We start from the raw sequence: 22,406 nt of genomic DNA, 5'->3' as shown, positions 1-22,406 counted from the left end.
AATCTTACTAAAATAATATTTATTATAATGATCAATATCACTATTATAATGATAATTATTTATATTCGTGAGAATTACGAATCTTTTTTCTTAATGTGTATATTGCAATCTGTAAAACTAGTGAACAATAAGAAATCCTTCCACGATCCAGTGAGATAAGGATGACACGTAAATGAGGTGTAGTTTAGTTCGGACTCAGGCCGACCATTCCTGAGATTAATTCATAGTGTTATGCCATTAGGGCAGGTCTTGTCACGGCTGCTGCTCCACCTTAATCTGTAATTTGCTAACCTCTTTGTTTCCGAATATTTTCCCTTTTTCTTAATTCCATCAATCAGGAAATTTCTTCCTTCCTCTTCCTCTCTTTCCATTCAGCAAGCCTTCCATCAAATTCCACCAATAAACACCTTTTCATATAATGTCCTAGGCAGTTCCTTATCTTATTTTCAATCACATTTAGCATTTTCCTGTTCTCTCCGATTCACCTTAATACTTAAGTTGTTACGTTGTCTTGCGATCTGACAGTTATCATTCTATGCCAATCCGCATCTCAAAAGCCTCAATCGTTTTCTGTTTGCCTTTCTTGCTCATCGCCCACTTCTCAGCTCCGTAAAACATTTAATTGATCTCTTCCTTAACGCTAAGTTTTAACTTTCCACATAGCAGTTTTCCCTTCTTGCCTGCTGATTTCTTGATATTCTTGTTTAATTTCTACTTTGCAAGTCAAGTTATCAGTTATAAGGCTCCCTAAGAACTAAAATTTCTTCACCTGCTTTAAAAGTTCATTTCCTATTTTAATCCCCCACTCCTCTTCTCTTTTCCACCTAATACTACATTTAGTCTTTGTTCCGTTCCACGTCGAGCCGTCCGGTGCTGCGATCTATTTGGTGCTAGCGCTCACCGGAGAGTTACGCTCGTACTAGCATTCGGCGCTCGAATTTGATCCAAGGCGGTCACGCCATACTCTTAGTCCGGATGAACTCCATTCCTTGTTGGGATGAACGTTAGCTTTAATGTTTTATTTAATTTTATATTTTTTTATTTTTATATGTCAAGTTATACGTTTGTTACAATTCATTTCATTAACTGTCAAGACGACAATTCATTAAATCATTATGCAACAAGGCATTGTCTTCATTCATCACCTATGAACATACAGTCCAACCTCGCTCTAAAATCTACCAGTCTTCTTTTTGTTTATCCTTATACCCTGACTTTCCCAAGCTTCATTTTATTCAATATTTATTTTATTTAGTTTACTTGGATTCTCCGCCAGTACCTCCGTGTCAGCAGTTAAACGTATATATTCTATTCTTCCCCCCCCCCGATCTTTATTCCTATTTTCCAATTCATTCAGCATTTAATTATTTCTTCCAGATATATACCAAACAGTGTTGGTGACGTGCATCATCCCTGCCTCACTCCTCTTCCAATCACTATTCTTCCGGTCATTTCGTCTCCTACCCTCACTTTATTCTCTGGATATAGTACAGCTGTTTTATTAGGCGCCTCTCTTTCCAACCAACTCCCTTCTTTTCCAAAATTAGCAGTAATTTATCCCATCTAATTCTGTCAAACGCCTTTTCTAGGTCGACAAATGCAACACACACTCTCCGCCTCCTTTCCATGTATCTATCACCTATTACTCTTAGTAGCCCTATAGCTTTCCTTGTTGCAATACCTTTTCTAAATTCATACACTGTTCTTCCTCAATATTACCTAAGACGTGTGGTTAATTAAACTCCAAGTACCAAAGTATTCAATCACCGGTATCCGCTTTCTACTATTCAAATATGTATAAAAGTAACTAAGTTTTACTAGGATTTGTACCTCATAACCTTCGACTTAACCTTCGATTTTGGAAAATCCATAACCTTCGATTTTTTTTTCCATAACCTTCGATTTTGGAAAATTAGCTGTTAAACAACCAATTTACAATAAGTTAACTGTTAGACCAGCCCCATTGGGAATTGTAAATTTATCATCGTAAATTTTATTCAGGGCCAAATAATATTATTTTGTACGTGAATATATGAAGAAGTTGTAATATTCCGCCTAAGTTTCTAATTAGATTATTTTAAATTAATACTGTTTTGTTATACATATTTTATTTCATTTTTGATCGTTTAAGTGTTAATATCGGGGCTTGAATCATTCGTACAATAGTTGACATCAGATAGACCGAGTGTTAAATTTTCTTCAGGCAGTAAAAATTAATTCATTTAACGAAACAGTTATTTCAGTATTTAATTGGATAAAATATTTTTTTTTTACCTCTAAATTATTTCAATAGAAATTAACGCTGTTGTAATTGAAAACTAAGTGCTCTTTATTAATTAGGTATTCATTTCCTACTCAAAGGACCGATTCAAAGATTATTATCTTTATTTTAAATCGTTTGATCAAATGCTGTACTGCCTTATGAAGTAATTTTAATTTTTAAGATGTTTATATGATATAGTTTTTACACGATTGCCCAAAAATGAGTGTAATGTATTTAGGGTGAATGTATGTAAGTTTTTTCCACCGTAGCAGCTCAACGGCTGAACCGATTTAGACGTACAACCCCATGTTGGAATCCTTACGTTACCGGGAGTGTCATAGGCCGTTTAAATATATACAGAGTGTTTCTAAAATGGTAGGCTGGCCATACGTTTCGGATTCTAGTTTTAAAACTAAACAAAAAATATCCTTAGAAAAAATGGTAATTTCTCCTTCGTTTTCCCACTGTCCGCAATTATTACTTAATCTAGGATTTGCGAAGGTATTAAGTACTGATTTTTTTCTAATTTTAAAACTTTATTACAAAGATGCTTACCAAATATTAATATGATTCCTCTATCCGAACTTGAGATATAAATTTTTATATAAAAATAACAAAATGGCGGACAGTGGGAGAGCGAAAGAGAAATCGCCATTTTTCCTAAGGATATTTTTTTGTTTAGTTTTACAAGTAGAATCCGAGAAAGTATAGCCAGCCCACTATATTAAAAACCCGCTGTATATAAAAATATATATTTAACTAAATTTTAAAAATAAAAAAAAATTATACTATATACCAAATTGTCACCTGCACGCATTTTAATTATCTTATATTATAATTATCTGATATTAAAGAGCAATGTTTTTTTTTTTTGGCAGTCGTGTTTTTTAGTTTTTAATATTAGAGATAAATTCTAACTCTTGTAAATCGGCAGCTATTTTGCAATCTATTTAAAATTTTTCTTTAATATAACCGCTCTTAATTTTTTAATGGTTGTAGATGAGTAATTTTAATTTTCTTTTTACTACAACGCTATAATTATATGTTTTTAAATGTCCAACTTCCCTGGGCTTTATTTTTGTGAAACTGCAGGGTAGGCATATTAAGACCTTTTACATTAAAAAATTTAAATGGAGAAAGATAAGGCATGTATTATATTTAAGGGACTATTAAAGATACAAAAAAATGTATGCTTACCAGAGCCCTGTTAGTTTATTTTTATAAAGATGAAAGAGCCATCAAAGTGTGATGTAACATTATTTACCACTTTTTTTTTTTTAAGTAAAAATAAAAGCTAGTGATTTATTTTCAACTAATTCTTTGGTATGTTTTATTCTCAGTGATTAAAAAAATGGCTAAAACTCATTGATATATAACATAAACTGATTAAAAAAAAATAAAACAAAAAATATATTTACCTCCTATTTTTTAATAACATTTTAAATCATTTCAAAAAATTTGGTACTTTTTCGGAATCCGAGAGCCAATTAAAAAAAAAAAAATGGCAATTGTTTTACAATTTAAAACTTGTAAAATAGCTTGTTCTCTTGAAAAGTTAATTAAAAATATGTTTGAGAAATAGAGATAAAATGATAAATGCACAGAAAATAGTTTTGTTGAAAGAACAAAACGAATATTTAGAATGGGTCTTCCAAATGCACCTTAGGTGTTCAGTATAAGCATTATTGCTTATAAATATAAATATAATCTAACCAAACTTAACCTACGCTCGCTTCGCTCGCTAACCTTGACTAGTGAGCAAGTGAGCGTAGGAGGTTAAGTTTGGTTTGATTATATTTATAATTTCTCTGCAAATACCCACTGATTTGGAAGAAAAATGAAAAATAAGTGGTACCGCTTACCGAAAAAGGTACAGATTTCTTTCTTTTATTTCAAATGCCAGTGTGACTGAAACACGTCCGGCAGACACAACATTAACCCACCGGGTTGGTCTAGTGGTGAAGCCGTCTTCTCCAAATCAACTGATTTGGAAGTCAAGAGTTCTAGCGTTCAAGTTCTAATAAAGGCAGTTCCTTTTATACGGGTATGAATAATAGATCGTGGATACCGGTGTTCTTTGGTGGTTGGGTTTTAATTAACCACACACCTCAGCAATGGTCGAGCTGAGACTGTACAAGATTGCATTTTATTTATACTCATACACATTATCCTCTGAAGTAATACCTGAACGGTAATTCCTGGGGACTAAACAAGAAAAAAAAATAGAAAAAAGCATGCACAACATGAAAAAATAAATCTTGAAATGTACTCCTTAAACAACAAATAACAAAAAAGTGGTGTATTTAATTTGAATAAGTGTTGGTTAAAATGGTAAAAATTAAAAAAAAATAAAATTATGTAAGCATACTTTAAAAAAAGAGGCTGTCAGATTCTGAAAAAAGACCAACAATGGTTTTTTATTATTCTTATTGATGAACTGTAAAATGAAATTTAATAAAAATTGGAAATACTAAGGAAAGATATTGGATCTCACGTTGTGTCACGTCAGTTGTGCCTGTTAGCTTCTTTTCTCAGTTTGGTTCTACGATCTTTTTATAATTATCTCGCCTGTTTTTTTGTCTAGTTATAAAAATAGAAAGAGAAATATTATGGAGATAAAAGAATTCTGTTATTTGAGAAGTAGAATTACTAAAGATGGACGAAGCAGGAGCGATATAAAATACCGAATATCACAGGCGAAACGAGTTTTCAGTCAGAAATATAATTTGGTTACATCAAAAATTAATTTAAACGTAAGGAAAACATTGTTGAAAGTATATGTTTGGAGCGTAGCTTTATATGGAAGTGAAACTTGGACGATCGGAATACCTGAGGAGAAAAGATTAGAAATGCGGTGCTGTAGGAAAATGTTAAAAATCAGATGGTTGGATAAATGGTGGTGTTGCGGCAAATAGATGAAGAAAGAAGCATTTGGAAAAATATAGTTAAAAGAAGAGACAAATTTATAGGCCATATATTAAGGCATCCTGGAATAGTCGTTTTGGAATAGATGGGAAAAATTGTGCAGGCAGGCAACATTTGGAATATGTAAAACAAATTGTTAGGGATGTAGAATGTAGGGGTATACCGAAATGAAACGACTAGCACTAGATAAGGAATCATGAAGAGCTGCATCAAACCAGTCAAATGACTGGACAAAAATAAAGGAAAGATACTGTTCATGCAATTTTTAAAAAAATGTCCCGTGCCATTACGTATTTACTAATTATTTGTTATATTTATTTTTAATAAATTGAATATGATGTTGATTTTTTACTTAAAACCTATATTACCTGAAACGTATAGTTTGTAGATATTCCCAAAATATTTCTTAAATTTCATGTACTTCGTTATTTAACATAACAAATTTGGTAATGCTGATTTATTTAACTAGACAATCTTTTTAAAAATAGCTAAAAATAGCTGAAAGTAAATATGTAATTTAAATTAGTATTAGATTTTAATGCGTATTTATCGGTATACTTCCTGCGGTGTTGAGTGTGAAATTCACAGCATTATCTTCGAATCATCTATTTGAATGTAAAATAGACTAGCTTCTAAATTTTAATTTAGTTTAAAAACTTGCTGTGAAGAATCATATTCAAATAATAACTTAAAATAAGCTTTTAATTTTTTTTTGCTAGCGGAAAATCTTAGTAACTTTAACCTTACCTTAAAAACCGCGAAAGTGTAAATTTATACTTTATTATCTTAATTTTTTTTAAGTAAAAGAAATAAAATAGCAAATATCTTTCGAATTTCTCATATTAGAAATATATGAATACATTTTTTTTCATGTGAGCTATAATGTAGAATGATGACTGTTTCTATACACTCGATTTCTATGGTCCGCCAGGAGATGCACATTTTATCTGATCCATGAATAAAAAAAATTCAAACTAACAAGGAACCATTGTGAACGGTGAAGCGGAAAGTATTGTGACATCATATACGCTGGTATGGTGATCACAATAGACATTCGTCACGCATCATATATGACGGACAGTTCAGTTTTTCGTTATTGGATCTCACGTGGCCATCACGTTGTGTCACGTCAGTTGTGACCGTTATCTTCTTTTCTCGGTTTGGTTCTACGATCTTTTCATAGTTCTCTCGGCTGTTTTCTTTGTCTGGTTATCGCCGACTTCACGACCTGTACGCACGATTTGCCATGCATATTTTTCTTTAAACATCAACATTCGTTATTTTGTCAGTTCTGATAAAGTTAGGTTTTCATTGGTTATTTATTTTCAATGCAACTTTTATTTTTTGTTAAATATTTCATAAAATCTTTATTATGCAATTTCATTCACAATACCTTGAAACGTATACGTGGCGGATATTCCCTACATATATATATTTTTTTTTAAATTGCTGACATATCTATTTATACAATTTATAAATCCATTTACCTGTCTGACTAATAATTGTTGGAACATAATGTAGATACATAATTATTATATATTTTACTTTGTGAGTCAACCATTGGCTGACAAATGATCATAGCATACGCATTGTACCCTTAACAAGAAACAAACAGGATACTACCCTTAACTTTAACTTAGTTCATATCTCTTAAGTACCGGCCTTCGTGGCGTCAGTGGTTATCATTTAATCCAGAGGTCTTAGGTTCGAATTCTGGTCAGGTATGGCATTTTCACATACTACGAAATTGTTATTTCATCTCATCCTTTGAAGCAATACCTAACAGTAGACCTGGAGATAAAAAATCAAAAAAAATCTCTTAAGTTGCCTCGTCTTTATTAAAACCGGATAAATTAGTAGCATTTTAGGGTTGAACTGCCTTTGAACTAATAACTGTGTTCCCTGTACTTGAAGATATAAACAGCTGTGTGCGAATTATTATTTAAAATACAAGTTGTGATGCTTTTACTAATTTGCTACAAAATGAACTATAGAAGAATTTCAGTTTATATTAGAAAATCATCAATTATTTTATCAGTGGAAGCTATAATATTTGCACGATTGATGATGCATCTAATGAACAGTAAATGAATACAATATGACATTAATGAAGTCTTGTATTGATTAAAAACAACGTATACAATTCATTGTTCCCACAAAAAGGCTACTTTTTTATTTGTGATAATCTATAATCTAAGCTTTTGCACTATAATTTGAGTTTAGCAATGCATTAATCTGTTGGATTACTTGCAATACACTATCATTATGCACTATTTAGAATGTACTTTCCTGATTTTGTAGCATCGTATATCCCAGGAAAAAATTTCCATGAGTCTTTAGATTTTTGCCATGATTTACAATTGGGTTACATGTCTTGTTCAGGAACTAAATATAAATACACTTTCTTAGCTGTTTTCTGTTCTATCTATGTCGTAAATGCCTGTTATGGTCTTAATGCAGTACAGGTATTTTGTGGATTTAGCTCTCGTCTGTGTAAAATTTGAAGGAAGCCTTGCAGCCTATTTGTATGTCCAATATTGATACTCTGTATTTTCAAAGGTTGAGGTTCCATGAAAAAAAAATTGTATAATATTATAATATAATCTATTTAAATATTTTAATTTATTCTTTATTGTAATTACTTATTTATTATTTTTAATTATTACTTTATTTTAATTTATTAAATTGAAACATTTTTAAATATAAGTAACTCAAGAAAACATGGGCAGTGTGATAAACCATCCTGACTAGAAATATTTCCTGATTGGATTGATTATCCCTATCCTCAATTCTTCCCTTTATCTCGCCTTCATCCCTTTGTCCTTCGATATGTGCTTTTCTACCTGTAGAGAAAATCTACAGTATGGTAATATACCTATTGAGACCGACTTTCTTCTTGCCATAAATTAAATCTACAAGGCTCAGCTTTAAGAGCATCAAACCCCAAATAATAGTGCAGTGTATTCTGATCCTGATATCCTAATGGTTTACCTGGAATTCAGTATTCCTCATATAAGAGGAAATATGAATCTGTAGATTCGTAAAGCACCAATTCTTGTGTAACAGTGATTTTATCATGTTGTAATTTTTAATATTCATTCAGACATTTTTGGCTAACCCTTAAATTGGTTATTTTTCATTTTATTAAAATAATTCTGTTCATTTTATCTAATTTAATGTTTATATATATATATATATATATATATAGGTTTGTAAATAAAGTAATGAGACTGGTTCAGAAAAACTTTTTATTTACAATCAAATTATACATGGACTCTATCTCCTTCAAAATAGTTCCCTTGGAAAGCCACACAACGCTTCAAACAGTTTTCTCCTTCTTCATAGGAGTGTTGGAACTCGGAAACCAGAATATCCTTCAGATGGTCGGTTACATTTTTTAAAATGTTTTCTACTGTTCCAAAGTGGTATTCTACAAAGATGTTTTTTTAAAGTTGGAACAGGAAAAAGCTGCAGAGACTCAAGTCAGGTGAATAAGGTGAGGACCTACAGGAAGATTTTTCTTTGCCAAAATCTAATTAATTGTGACGGCAATGTGACAAGGTGCATTGTCATGATGCAGGGACCACTTTCGCACAAACCATTTTCATGTCCAATTTGTTTGTCAAAATTTGATGGACTGTGGTATAGTTCAAATTCAATTGTTCTGCAATTATTCTGACAGTTAATCGCCAGTCGTACTGTATCAAGTGTCTAATTTGCTCAACAGTGTTGTCACTTTTTGGCGTTAACCATCGTCCAGACCTTGGATCGTTTGCAACTGATTCCTAGCCATCTGATAGTGCTTAAACCACCTAAAAACTTGGGCTCATGACAGAGCATCATCTCCATATGCCCTTTTCAATTCTGAAAAAGTTTCAGTAGCATTCTCACTGAGTTTAATACAAAACTGAAATGCACAACGTTGCTCATAATTAGTACCAGTCATTTTTGTAACGCACAACAAAAACTCATTTCATGAAATGTTTGTTTATGTCTCACGTGACAGCAATAGACTATAAATAATTAGCCCTAATGTAGATCAGCTGTTCATATAACCATATGTTTTACTAGTAACTTTATAGTGTTGCTACTATGGATGCCAAAAAATAGTAGTCTCATTACTTTATTTACAGATCTTTTGTGTTGTAAATGAGTTTATTATGCAAATAATTTTTTTTATTATATAATTGTTTGCCTCATTTCATTCTTATTTAGCGATAATAGTTAATACATAATAGTATTGTTTCATTAAGATTTAAAAAAAAATTATTTAGTTATTGTTTTATTACTTTTTTGCAGTTACCTTACTCAATTGTGACATCAGTATCCAATCTGGATGCATTACTACCTCCAAAGTTAAACATATCAGCTCAAGGAAGTATTCCAACTAATTTACAAATATTTAGTGTTGATCTTCCATGTACTGGATTATTAAATGCTGAGATTGATGTAAATATTACAATTGATATTACATTACATCGTGCTACACAAAATATAACAAGGTTGAACATCAAAAGAAGAAAAGTTTGCCTAAAAGGTAAGTAATTAATTAACCTTTTTTTTTTTATGGATTTAGTTAAGTAATTTGAGAGAATAAAATGCTAATTTTTGTGTTTTATCATACTGTGTGTGCTGTTCAGTGACAACTTTAAGCATTGCTAATATGTTTTAATTTGGTTTGTCTTTCAAATCAATGTCACTTGAAAAATATAAATTTTCTGGGCTGAATTAAATGTAATTTTTACTTATGTGACACCTGTTTCTTACTACCATACATAAATAGCATCATGGTCTCATAAAATTGTTATTGAGTGTACTTCCTGGCTTTTTATGAGACGTTTATGAGTGAAACCACACTCAAAAAACTTACCTTAAATGCTCTTTTCTTTGATAAAACTTGAATATGATAATATCTTGGTTATCATTTTTGTTGTCTAAACCGATTGGTTTATTTTGAATATTTTTACTTTAATTGTATTGAAAGTGTACAAGCCAAAAATGTTAAATGATGATTTTCTGTTTCTTTGGTTATAATTCATGGCTTTTTATAAATTTATAATCAAAACATTACATTGATTGTTTTAAGACTTGCATAGAGATTCTACAGTTGCAATAGTCTAGAAGTCATTTTGTAACTTTTAATACTAATTTAGCAGTTCCAGGTTTAGTATAAAATTACAGTTTTATATTAGTTGAATATCCTCTTCAGTATGTAGTAGTAGATTAAAGAACCCAATGAGACCACTCTTATTTGGAAAAATGGTTTACATTTAAAAATAAATGCATGCCTCGTTTCATTATTATTTAGTGATAATGTGCTAAAAGATTATGTTTTGATAATTCTTATTGAAGAAATGAAGTTAAAACTGCTTGAGAAATTATTAAAAATGAAAATAAATTTTTAAATAAATCAGTTGGGATAACTTCACTAAAAAAAAAAAATAAAACAAAAGAACTCCAACTTCTGATTTCTTGTCCTCTATTCTTATAATAGAGGAATTTAATAAATTCTTTTCCACTATTTCAAATAATATCTATATCAAACAAAGCCTTTCATCTCCAATGTTTTTGTTGATAAATTAGTATTTTTATTTTTCATTTGTACCTGGGAAGTTATTTCAAATATAAAGAGTAAGTATTCAGAAGAGATTGATGAAATTGCTGCAATATTTTAAAAGAAGTAATATAACCTGGTTTTTAGGATAAAATTGTTTATTGATACAACTTTATCTTATTTTTAAAAAAAAATTAAGTACTGTAGATAGCAATAAATATAGTATTAAATTAGCTAATTTTTATTGGATGATGCACTTTCTGACCTTGGACAAAAAGTGAGTGTCATAAAATATTTTTGTAGTATTTAGAAAAAAACATTGTTTAGTTTTCGGTTAACAAAATATGAATTGTGCCCTTGAGCCAGCTGTTGTTCAAAATCATATAAATCTTAACTTGGGGAAATTGACAAGTATTATTTAGTATATTCTAGTTGTTTTGCATCAGGACACCGGATTGATAATATGGATTTCCTGTGTAAGTAATATCATCAGAAGTTCTGTTAGTTCACTTGTTAATTTGCAGTAAAAATAACTGTACCAAACCAATGTATAGATAGATAGATACACTCTATACAGTACACCTGTACTGTAAATCTTCCTTCAAGTGATCATGAAACCTGGCGCTCAGTTTAAACTGTTAACCTAGTTTGTCATTTGGTAATGAGTAAATATTTCTACAGGAGGAAATTTGAAGTGAGCAAAGCAAGGGTCCTAGATTAAGAGTTATATGCTAGTGACCGGTCCATATCTCTTATTATTAACTTATTATGGTTCTGTGTTTTCATTTACTTTCCTTTCTTTTCAGAAGTTGTGCATCAGAGACTAGATAAAGAAAAGGATGGTGAATCAGTGAAGCAATTAGCTGTTAGCAATACTACCAGTGATTCTACTCCTGTCCTATATATAGCTGTTAGCTGTGCATGTGCCTTTGTTACACTACTTGCTGTTATATCACTAATGTGTTATTTTCGCAATACAAAAATTAGACGTCATGGAGATATGTTACAGTAAGTTTATAATTAAAAAAATTAAAGAATTAGAATTAAAAAGTTAATTAAAAGTAATCTATTATACCTCTCTTTATATAATGTCTTTCATGATGCTTTAAATTTTTATCATAATAATTTTTGTTCATGTTGATTTATAATTGAAGGGGGTCAGTTAATCGGTTTTTCTCTTCTTTTTTATTACTTTTCTCTTTCATGACTCATATTTCCATTAAAAAAGTAGACTTTAAAGTACCTTAAACAATTTCTTTATTATTTAACAAATTTAATCCAAGTCTTGTGGATTCATCTATGGTAATCACTTAATTGCACATATTCTGACTTACAACTTAAAATACTGACAGACATTATTCAGGACTACAATATATATTAAATATTACACAATTAAAATTCAGTCAATTAGGATATTAGTTACACATTTTAAAATATTATTTATGACTATGCCAAATATTATAAAACAACATTCCATTGAAATACATTGTTTTCTAACCTGAATGGTGTAGAAATTGTTGTCCTGATTAAACTCCAAAAATTTAATTATTGGCTGATATTGCTGTAAAGCCCAATACTTTTACACTCATTGTGTACCAGCCTCATGACTTGAAGTGTTTAATGTACCTGTTTATCAAGCATATTCTATGACTTTTCCATGTCAAAAATAATAACATGTTTTTGACAGAAGAAGATCATTCTGCATATGTACTTAAAGTCATTGGTGCAAGATCTGCTTCAATGGAAATAAATATATTTGTGTGATAAGCAAATTTCTGTTAAGGTACCACATCAGTTTGTAGTATTCAATTTTCTCTACTATTATTCATAAAAAAAATGTTTAAAGATAACTAGAAACACATAACTCTTTTCAAGTTACACATTTGTCACTCAAGTTATTTACTTATTCAGGTTAAAGTTGTTATCTTTAAACAAGATCTTATTACAAGCTTTAAATTTCACCTCATGGTTTGTAAAAAGTATTTGTAAATATTTTTATACAAACATAATAAATGTCATACTGAATTTGGATACTGAGACAATATAGGGAAATAAATATTGTCTTTTTAGGAGCATTTTTGCCAAAAAAAGAGCATTTTAGTTATTTTTGCTAACCTTTAAAAGAAAGTAGTAATTTTAAAAGAAAGTAGTATGTTTCGTAGACTAAAAGATTTTCCAACAGTAAATCAATTTAGTTCATTAATATTAGTTTATGTGTTCTCAAATATTAACTGAAATCCTGTGATTGAGAACAATAATACCCTGTAAATCAAATCTTTAATATTATAATTTGGTATCATAAGTGTTCTGATATTTATAAGACTGTACACTAGATTTTGAATAAAATTGAAATAACAATTTATTTTATAAACTACACAAATAGTTCATCATCTGCCTTATTACAATTAATTATCTATGATTTACAGAATAAGTTCTTTAAATAGGAGAGTAAGGTTACTCATCATTCATATAGTAAGTTTCAAAATTTCTACTTTAAATAGTGTATTAGAAAGTAAAGTAGAATTAATAAGTACAGATTTGCTGAATCAACTGCGTTATAGAAAATTCAGAATTGCCAGAAATACTCTGTAACATGTCAATGTTTTAGAATTATTCAAAATCCGAATTAACTGATATATATATATAAATCCTATACATCTGAATTCCCCTGAAGCACTTCTGTGTAGAGATACTATTACAAATTTTGCTTAAGGAATTCACATCTTGATTGTCCTGTAATAGTGCTAAATGAGATACAGCTATAAGCTAGGCCAAGGTAACATTATCCTGTGGTAAAATATTTATGTTAGGTAAATATAAACTCTCCTCTTCTTTGTTTAAAAACTCCCACTGTATTCATCTGATTTGGGCAACCCTCTGATTATTTTATGTTTAAAAAAATATGTGGGTACAAGATCAAGAACTCATTGCAATTTCCAGAACATAGGTAAAAAAAAGTTAGCAGACTTAGATAACAAACTTCCATTGGATTAACTGCAATATTTCTCCAAGTAGAGAAAAATCTGAAGAAGTAGTCTGTAAGTAAAGGAGTTATTTTAAAGAAAATAAACACTAAAACCTAATATTTTGTAAATAAACTATAATCATGCCAACTAGTTTTTAAATAGTCATACCTCATAGACTTTGTTTTTGAAGTAATTACTTAAATCATTATATTATTGAGAAATTGATATTCTTTTTTTCTTTAATCTGGAGAAATGAGTACTGTTGCAGAAATTTCTTTTTAAAAAATTATAGAGCTGCATAGCTTGGTATTTGGAATGCTTATGATAAATTAAAACCAGAAAAGCAGATAACTAGATAACATACATGAATTGGTGATACATTTGTATAGTATACAAAGTAAGAGAAAAAAAAACCGATTATCAGTCAGAAAATTAGAAGTTTCAGAGGGGCCAATAAGGTCTAGGAGTTCAATTCATAAAATACGATATTAAATTTTCCTAATTCATGAAGTGTGATGATATATATGAATTTATAATTAATTGTATTTTATATTTGATTATAGTGAAATCATTGGAGAAGAGTTAAGGTTTTATCAATGAAACAATAAAGTAAGATAATGTAATCCCATGTTGAGGTGATAAAGCTAATCAAATATATAAACAAATCTGGTATGTTGATGATGAAAGTTACTAACTTGACCATTGAATATGATAGGGATACTGACAGTTAGTCTTAAGTTAGGATACTTTTATCCTTTCTGCCCTGAACAGACCAATTGATAATATAACTGCCAGCTTATTTACAAGGTTATGAGGTAAATTATGTGATTAGAATAAAGTAATAATCTATATTTACTTGAGCACTTTGATTTTTTTTCAAATGCTTGCAAAAAGAAAATTACAGTCTTTCCAAATCTACTATTAGATCTCAAAAGCTGGATAGATATTTACTTTCACAAACAGGTGCTGTATTAAACAACCCATCAGCCTAGGTCCATTTTATAAATGCAGTTTTTCTCCTTGATCTATGTTTTACAATTTATGTGGTCATCAAGCTGAATCATTACTTTTATGTATAAGGAGGCAATAGATTATTATTGTGGAACATAAAAATCCAGCACAGTCAAGTTGTAAATGTAATAATAATGGTTTTCTTAGAATATGGCTATTTGAAGTCGGTCACTAGGATGAAATGTTATGTCCTAATTAGGTCATTTATAACCGACTATCTCTTTCAACCTATTGCTAATCAGGAGATAAGAATGTGGTCTTTGAAGAATTTTCTGTTATAATCTGTAGGGAGAGGAAAACATTATGTTGTAGATGAATGAAGCTAAAACGTCTTAGAGTAGTGAAACTTAATTTTTTTTTTCGTAAACTTGATCCTTTATACTAAAAAAAATCCATAGTTTAGCCATGTGATATTATTACATTTTATTATATTTTGTATTGATAAATAGAAGGGGATGTTGAACTACAGGTATGGAATTTTTTTTCAGCCATAATTTCATGCATCTTTTATGTTAAAATATGTTTAGAAGCGCAACCAAGGTAGTAATAAAAAGACAGATCGGCTATCAGTAGAAAAGAAATATAAGATTTCTAAAGATCTTTTGATGGAGGTAAAACCAGTTCTTATTTCTCATGTAAAAGATGTAGAATTTGTTATTAATATTTCATTAATGTAGAATTGTATTTACGTACACTCAAGGTAAAATTTCTAATTAAAAAATAAGGTAAAAAAACTAGACTAACTATTAGTGTGCTGTTAAGTATAAGGGGAATGGTATAGTTTGTAGATATAAAAAATATCAGAGCATTTTTTTGGACTTAAACGTCAAATTCTTATTGAATCTGACGTTTCAGTCGGATAAATTTTTTTTCTTAATGTGTATGTTGCAATCTGTTCAACTGGTGAACAACCCCCCCCCCCCCAAGCCGAATAAGATGAGGTTGATATGTATGACAAGTAAATGAGGCATAGTCTTGTGCAGATTCAGGCTGACCAATCTTGAAACGTGTGGTTAATTGAACCCCAACCACCAAAGTACACCGGTATCCACTGTCTATTGGTATCCACTGTCTCGGATAAATTTGACATTAAAAACTTGATTTTTATAAACTAAGTATTAAAGTAGGTGATACCTGTACATAACTACGTAGAATTGCAGTGAAAGAAATATAAATACAAATCAGTTTGTTTACTACTTAGGAATAGATTTATGGAAAAATAAAATAGTTGAATTTGTAGCAGATGCTGATATTCATTTTAGTGAGATTTGAGTATTTATAAATGACAATAGTAATAATACATTCTGCCTATGCTCAGATAAAATACAATTTCTTGAACTACTATTATAAATTGCATTATGTTGCAGGGAGTCTAGAAATGGTTCAAACTGCAGTGCCCAAGGATTAGCCCCTGTGCCTATTGTTAGCTGTGCTATTGGTACTGTTCCTACTTCACCAAGAAGACCATCCTACACTCGTCTCGATAATTGTGATAGGGATCGTTCAACTGATTTGCATCATCACATTGCTCAACTTACCATCCAAAGGTGATTATAATAATTAAAATTTAATAGCTTTTGTACATTTGCACCAGATATAGAAAGTAGAAAATTTTCTTTAAAAATCTTAAACTCTATCAATGAAATCGTTTTTATGTAAAATTCATTGAAAGAGCTACACATTTTGTTATTTGTAATATTGTGTGACATGTGTAATGAAGTAATTTAAAATTTACTCCATGTTTTGTATAAAAATTTTCATAACATTATAAAAATTATTTTCAAACATTGAACTATATGTGTACCAGCATTATGAAACACATTGGATCTTTTATGTAAATGTAAATTGTTAAAATAAAATATAAAATCAAAAATTTAATATAAACTACAAAATTTACATTTTTTCATTCTGACTAAAGAAAAGTAGACTGTTGTTTAGGTAGTGCAACTTTTAATTAAATGAGTAAACCATACTTTAATCATGTTTTCTTATTTTAATTTTTTTATTTCAGCAGTCCTTATTCGCTTTCATAAATGATTTTTATTACATTTAGCAGTCAATGATGTTCACCAGTAATATAGTGTATGAAGAAGGGGTGAGACAGAAGTTATTTGCCTGGCATAACTTTCCTGTTTTTGTCCTTGACATATTTTAATTTCAAATACATCATAGGGTTTTTAAATATTAATAACTTTATTATTTTTACTTAAAATTGATCAAGTCAATTAAAAAATATAAATTTGAAAATAATTTTGTAAATCGGTTTTGAATAACAAATTTAGTAAATTACTTTAGAAATCTGTTTTACAGTGTTTCATAAGGTTCTGGCAGTATTTCACCAGGTAAATAAGGTGTGGAATGTAGCAGTGTTTACTTCATGTAACTTTTGTTTAGTCTTGATTTACATACACAAAAAACTTTTTGCAAAAAATATAAATACTGTAATGTCAGGAATGACAAAATAAAATCAGATTTCATTTTTTACAACTTTTGTGAACCTTTAATTATATTAAAAAAAAATAATAATTAAAATGTGAAATTTTGTACAATAATGCTTACTAAAATAGCTAGCAAATACTCCACCATGTTTTTGATTAAGTTCAAAATTTAATGATATCGTGGTTTATTTCAGCCAAATTTAAAACTATAATATGCTGGCAGGCCAGATATATTTATCAAAATACAGGTCACAATGTGCATAATATATATGTATATTTTCCTTGAATTTTCAATGGATTTTTTGTGATTTCATGATGGGCTCATGAAACGTTGAACTTTGCAAAGATTCCACACTCAAAATTTGACCAACCACCATATTTTCCCTTATAGGCTCAGTTGTTGGAACTGCTATACACCTACTGCTGGAAAAGTTATAATGATTGAAATGGTATAGTGTAAAAGTTTAACCAAAATTTCTTTATTATAAAATTTTCCTGTATTGTTTAATGCAAATAAGTGTTATATGATTTCTTTTCATCACTCTTCATGACAACATAATTTGGATGAGATTGTATTGTAGTAGGGAATCTCATTTTCTTTAAAAATGGTGCAGAATATGCAAAGGATTTTTTATTGGATGATCTACTATTTGTAATCATGAAATTTTATTTATATTTAACTTATATGTAATATTATGCTATATTACAGATACAGAGTTAGGTTAAGAAGTGAAATTCTTGCTGGAACATTTGGCAGAGTCTATGCTGGGTCATACAAAGATGAAGATGGTGGGGAAGAAGATGTTCTAGTCAAAACTGTTACTGGTAAGGGCTGGTTCAGACACTTAATATTTTTATTTTGATTTAGTATTCCTTTGCCCCAACATTCGGGGATGAGAACTAGAGAATAAGAAAAATGTATATATTGTGATAGAAGTCAAAGGTAGGAGACTAAGATGTGCTGTTAAATGAAAATGAAGATAACAGCTGTGTAAAGGAAATTTGGTGAGGAACTCCAGTAAGGCTAGCAGGAGATTATAAACAAGATGGTGGGTTCTGGTCCCGAAAGATATTTTAAAGGTGAGGTTAAAAATAGATGTTGCAAAAGACAAAACATGCTGTAGAGGCAGCATGTTGGTGAGGCTAAATAACAGTTGGGATATTAATGGCCAGAGGAGTACATAGAAAAGAAAAAAAAAAAATGCTGCTTTTGTTAAAGTTTTTGTAATAATTTTAACACAACTCTGACAGATATTATTAATTTTCTAATTGAAATGAAAAATAGTAAGGAAATATTTATTTTTTTGGTAAAATTTCAAAGATTCTTTACTAAAAATAAATCTGTCAACACCACACTAAGTTTGATATGTTTATATGATAACCATTGTTATTTTAGGCATAAAATATAATACTGACTAGTTTTTTACTATAAATATAGAAAAGGAATTATGAAACTAAAATTAATGAAGGAATTATAAAAGTATTTTACTGTAAAAGTAGTATAATACATTGATTTCTTGTTAGAACAAACCACAATCCCACCCTACTTTTTCCTCATTAATAAGAGTAAATAATTTTAACAGTTATGAACTTTTAATAATTTTAAATAAAAATGACATAAAGTAATATGGCACCTGAAACTTTTCCCCTTCTTTATACTTATAAGTTTTGAAATTTTTCAGCCATTTATGACACAGTTTACTGCTTGTAGACATCGTCTATTCTCCTGCATATTCTTTTCTCTTTCCATAACCATTCTCTCTAAGTACCCTTCCTATTCCATACTCAGGATTTCCCTCCCTTACCTGTATCCAATCTAGCATCCATAGCTATGTACAATCATCAACCCTCTCACTCCCATGACATGACCATGCTTTCCTATTTTCCTTAGTCTCCATTATTTGTTGCAACTGAGCTCATACTGTGTTATTTCTTTTATTAAATTTCTTCTTTTTTCCCATTGCTATATTTCTTCTCACTTGCTGCAGAATGGCTCTAGTATTTATTCACCAAAAGGAGACTTGACCCTCATACAAAAATTCCAGTACAAAGATGGTATTAAACACTCTCATCATTGTTTCTATACTGACGTCTATTTTCCTGTAGCAATATTAATCAACTGATGATAGGTTTGGATTGTTTTTCAAACTCTGCATTTGACCTCTTCATTGACCTTCCTTTCACAAGTAAATATCAAACCCAAATACAGAAAACTTTTACTTATTTAAAAAAAACAAAACTAAAAAAAAACAATGAAAACACTTTATATTCATTGCTTCAGTTTGCAAAATTAGTCAGTTTGCATTCCTGAAAAACACATTACTTTACTCCCTGAAATTTTAAATTGATTAAATACTACAGAAGTGATAACTTACTAAATTATTTTATCTAAAGATATATTTTTATCTGAATTTAAACTGAACCACTATTTATAATTTGTTTAAAATTTTAAATGAAAACTTGATTCTGAGAAAATTATAGAAGAAAAGTTTCATGTTTGCTAAAAAAATTAAATGGTTAAATATGGTTTAAGAATACCAGTTTTTAAGTGTTTAATAAGTTGGTTTTTACTTTATAAGTTACAAACTCTTTTTCTCAACCTGTAGGTGATATTAGATACAATTTGGTTTGAAATAATTCTAGTACAAAAAACATTTATTGTTTTCAGTAATATTTATGTGTAATCCATTTATTTAAGGTTTAAAAATATTACTTAATTATGAAATCCAGATAACCATTAGAGATCTAAAGAATCCCAGTTCCATAATCATATGGTTTTCCACTTCTTTCATAGTAAATATATTTTTTATTCTCTTTATCAATGTTTAGATAACTTTTATTTTATTTTACTTTTATCACCACATGTTAGAAGAAAGAAGTTAGAAAGATGAAGTGACTGGTAATAAATTTCAGACACTCTCCAGAAATGGAAGCTGGCCTATTTACAAGCTATGGTGCTGTAAGCAGACTGGAATGTTAAACTGTTAAATAAAATTTATATAAAGATTTATATAAATCTTAGAAGCAGTTAACGACTAATAAGGGTCTGGCATCCCCAGATTTTTTTTTTGAAATAGTTTATGTTTAAATCTATGCTTAAATTTAATCATTTGTGAATTTCTTTAAAATGACATTAGCTGTGTTCAGTAATATTCATAAGTGTAATATATTTATTTAAATTTACATTTACTGTTTTATTATCTGTATTTACATTTATTTAAATATATTTATCATATATTATATGCTTCTTTTTTTATTTCAGATCATGCTTCCAGCATTCAAGTGTCATTGTTGCTTCAAGAAGGAATGACTTTGTATGGACTTAGTCATAAAAATATCTTATCTGTTCTTGGAGTTTCTATTGAAGATCATACTGCCCCATTTTTAATATACCCTAATCAGGGTTTCACAAATTTGAAAAGGTAATTTACAATCCACTGCAATTATTTATGAATTATATAGTGTTATACTTTTATGTAGAAAAATACATTTTTTTACATAAAACATTTTTTGATTGTTTTGGTAGAAATAACATTCAAAAGATCATCCTTCGTTTATATGATGATGATCTAATCTGTTTTTATAAAACCAGATTTTGTAATACAAATTTTTGACAGATAGTTTTATATGAAAGTATTTACATTTGTAAACAATTTTAAATATTAGCTTTAATCACAAAGAAATTTTGGTGTACAAAACATAATTATTTGTAAAATATGTACAATGTTTTACTTTTTTAAGTAATTATGTAGGAAAGAATTAAAATGTATCACATTTTATTATAAATAATTTTTTTTTTTTATGTAAAAGATCTAAATAATTAATTTTTGTTTGTTGTGACCTGAATCTTTTGTTATGTATGTGAGTTATTATTTTCTGTGCAATCCCTCCCCCATGGGCCAATGAGATGAGAATGATATGTTTGTCATGTAAATGAGGTGTAGTCTTATACAGACTCAGGCTGACTATTCCTGAGATGTGTGGTTAATTGAACCCCATTCACCAAAGTACACTGATATCTACTCTCTAGTATTCAAATCCCTATAAAAGAAAATAACCTTTTCTAGGATTTGAATCTACGACTAAGAAATTCAGCTGTTAAACAACTGATTTGCAACGACTAGTTAACCACTTGACCAGCCTGGTGGGTTGAATTCATATGAATTAATAAATGTTTATTATTTTTTTAACAGGTTCCTTCAAAATTGTAAACAAGGAGTTGAAGGTGTAACTCATACTCTAACAACACAGGAAGTTGTTGATATGGCATTGCAGGTTATCACTGGTATGCAATACCTCCATAAAAAACGAGTTTTGCACAAAGATCTTGCTGCAAGAAACTGTGTGTATGTATACTTAATTATTCTGAGTATAAATTTGATAGTTTTTAAGTAGAAAACTATGTTATGTTTGTAATTTCCTGATTTCTTTTTCATTTTATCTTGAACTTTCTGTGCAGCTTGTGAATTTATGAACATGGCAGAAGCTTTTCAAAAGCAAAATAAGTTGGCATAATGTATATTAATTTCTTTTTTTTAATAAAAGGATATAAATTTATATTTATATCTTCTCTTTATAATAATATAATAAATTTGCCCAACTATTTTAAGGAAAAAAATTCTTTTGCAGTCTTATTAAATTTTTTCTGTGAATTATGAAAATTATGGACAAAAAAAGTCAATCAAATCATTTTAATTTTGTCTACAACATTAAATTCAAATAATTGTATTTTTTGACTTTGTGTGCAAAGTTTTGGATGGAAATTAGAAGAAAGTTTTATTTGTTATTTTTTAATTAATTTTAGTTAATTTGAGGTTTTCAAAAGGAGGATTCTATTAATTTTTTTAGGTATTTGTGTATAACAATAATTCTATAATTCTTTTATAATAGTTTTTTATTGATTGTCAATTTTATTATGTTGTTGGTTGTGAAACATTATTTTTTTATGTTTCAGAGTGGATGAAAAATTGCGAATCCAGATAACAGATAATGCTCTTGCTCGTGATCTGTTTCCTGCAGATTATCACTGTCTAGGAGATAATGAAAATAGACCTATTAAGTGGCTTTCTATTGAAAGTCTTACAAATAAAACATTTTCTTCTGCTTCTGATGTGGTGAGTATTTTATTATGAGAATTTTTGATAAAATAAAATATGTGTGCATCTTTTTCAGTTGCATAAAGTTTAATTCCTATTTTTTAATTTAATTTTTGCTTTTGATTTTCTTCATTCAATGACATCAAGAGTGAA

General features: G+C 29.3%; 1 protein-coding gene across 1 annotated transcript in view; it reads left to right on the top strand.

The window, feature by feature from the left end:
• The window catches only part of dnt (tyrosine-protein kinase Dnt), a 183,877-nt gene that overhangs the window by 151,236 nt on the left and 10,235 nt on the right, over nucleotides 1–22,406 (top strand). Inside the window, exons 3-9 of the mRNA XM_075382539.1 lie at nucleotides 9,488–9,725; nucleotides 11,549–11,750; nucleotides 16,087–16,266; nucleotides 17,867–17,982; nucleotides 20,420–20,579; nucleotides 21,351–21,503; nucleotides 22,112–22,271. Coding sequence (XP_075238654.1) covers nucleotides 9,488–9,725; nucleotides 11,549–11,750; nucleotides 16,087–16,266; nucleotides 17,867–17,982; nucleotides 20,420–20,579; nucleotides 21,351–21,503; nucleotides 22,112–22,271 — 1,209 coding nt within the window. The remainder of the gene's footprint in view (nucleotides 1–9,487; nucleotides 9,726–11,548; nucleotides 11,751–16,086; nucleotides 16,267–17,866; nucleotides 17,983–20,419; nucleotides 20,580–21,350; nucleotides 21,504–22,111; nucleotides 22,272–22,406) is intronic.

The sequence above is a fragment of the Lycorma delicatula genome, chromosome 1, assembly GCF_047948215.1.
Source record: "Lycorma delicatula isolate Av1 chromosome 1, ASM4794821v1, whole genome shotgun sequence".
Classification (NCBI taxonomy): domain Eukaryota; kingdom Metazoa; phylum Arthropoda; class Insecta; order Hemiptera; family Fulgoridae; genus Lycorma; species Lycorma delicatula.
This window is presented reverse-complemented; position numbering and strand designations above follow the sequence as displayed.